Source organism: Bison bison, unplaced genomic scaffold, assembly GCF_000754665.1.
Source record: "Bison bison bison isolate TAMUID 2011002044 unplaced genomic scaffold, Bison_UMD1.0 scf7180017864089, whole genome shotgun sequence".
Lineage (NCBI taxonomy): Eukaryota > Metazoa > Chordata > Mammalia > Artiodactyla > Bovidae > Bison > Bison bison.
The window spans coordinates 384,307-385,819 of NW_011494661.1; the positions used below are offsets into that span (position 1 = coordinate 384,307).

Sequence of the window (1,513 nt, forward strand, 5' to 3'; positions counted from 1 at the left end):
ATTAAGGGTTAAACTGTCCCACGTTTCTGCGAATTACTAAAGCCTGCGGGCTGTCAGCACTTTCGTTGTTAGTAATATTTGGGGGTGGGGAAGAGGACCCCAGCAGGCTTTAGTAATTCGCAGAAACGTGGGACAGTTTAACCCTTAATGACTTGCCCCTGTTTGGCTCTTCTGCGTTTGCCTCAGTGGCAGTTCTCGGCCTTGAATGCGAGTCTTCAGAATCCAGGTTAGTGGGCTTCCATGTAGGCGAAGAGCCCAGAGAGCGCTGCGGCGGCAGAGGAAATAACTATGACTGTAACTGCAGCCGAGTGCCTGCTGTGTGCCAGGCAGTGTGCTAAGACTGCCGCACTGGCCTCCTGCAGTCCTCCCAGTCACCCCGAGAGAGGGCCGCTATCTCCATTTCCTGGCTGAAATGGAGAGCTGAAATTTAGGAGCAGTGTACACCGATTCAGTGGACATGAACTTGGGCAAGGTCCAGGAGATGGTGAGGGAAGCCTGGCAGGCTGCTGTCCATGGGGTCGCGAAGAGTTGGACACCACTTGGCTCCTGAACAACAAAAACAATTGACTTGTCAAGTCACACCTCCAGTGGCACAGAAGGAATTTGAACTGAAGTATGACTCCAGGTCGTTCTGTGGCTTTCCTTAACTGCTTTGGGGGATATGCAAGTGGCTGTAAAAAGTCTTAGCTCTAGCCCCAAAACTTGGGTAGGGAGAGGTTTTTAAGACAAGGAAGGAGAGGTGTATTTTGGAGTTTGTGGTCTGTGCAAAGTTCCTGGTGCGAAACAGGCCAGCTTCAAAGCAAGATTAGATCCTTGTCCCTCTCCCTTCACCTTGTAACCTGGGCTGACCCCTGCCGCCATATCTGATCCTTTACCTTAAGACCTAGAGTGGCCTCCCCTGGAGCCTGAATCTTGATTCCTGGAGCAAGTTCTCTGCCGTCTGGGAAGATTGCTCAGGCTCTGCGGAGCTCGAGGGAAACCTTACTCTGGGGGTTCCTTTTCTCTCGTGCTCTGTGTAGGATATCGCCATTGGGCTCACCTCCTGCTTCCTGTGTTTCCTCCTGCCTTCCGGCTGGGTCCTGTCACACCTGGACAACTACAAGAAGCGGGAGTGATGGGAGCTGTCCTCTCCCTCGCCCCGAGACCTGACCACCCCGGCCTTTCCTGATCATGTCTGCTGCATTCCTGGCCGGCCTCCCCTGGACCACGTCCTTCTGTTACAGTGACCTCTTCTGCAATCATGACGTCTTGATTTCTCCACGGTGACATCCTGGGACCACATGTATCTGTTTATAAGGCCCTGCTCAGTAGGGCCTCCCTTGCAACAATAAAGTCTATTTAAAGCGTGCTTCAAGGGGAATCCCCTCCCTGGTGGTCCAGTGGTTAGGACGCTGCGCTTTCATAGTGGGTGGGGTTGGGGGTTCGATCCCTCATTGGGGAACTAAGATCCACAAGCTGCACGGTGTGGCCAAAAAATAATAAAATTAGTAATAAACCCCGCTTCAGAAACTCA

At 52.5% G+C, this 1,513-nt stretch overlaps 1 protein-coding gene across 1 annotated transcript in view; it reads left to right on the forward strand.

Annotated features, from left to right (window-relative positions):
* Window positions 1-1,513, forward strand: part of LOC104987180 (cytochrome c oxidase subunit 8A, mitochondrial) — a 2,060-nt gene extending 547 nt beyond the window's left edge. Inside the window, exon 2 of the mRNA XM_010837973.1 lies at window positions 1,020-1,513. Within this exon, the coding sequence (XP_010836275.1) occupies window positions 1,020-1,115 (96 nt within the window). The 3' untranslated portion in view covers window positions 1,116-1,513. The remainder of the gene's footprint in view (window positions 1-1,019) is intronic.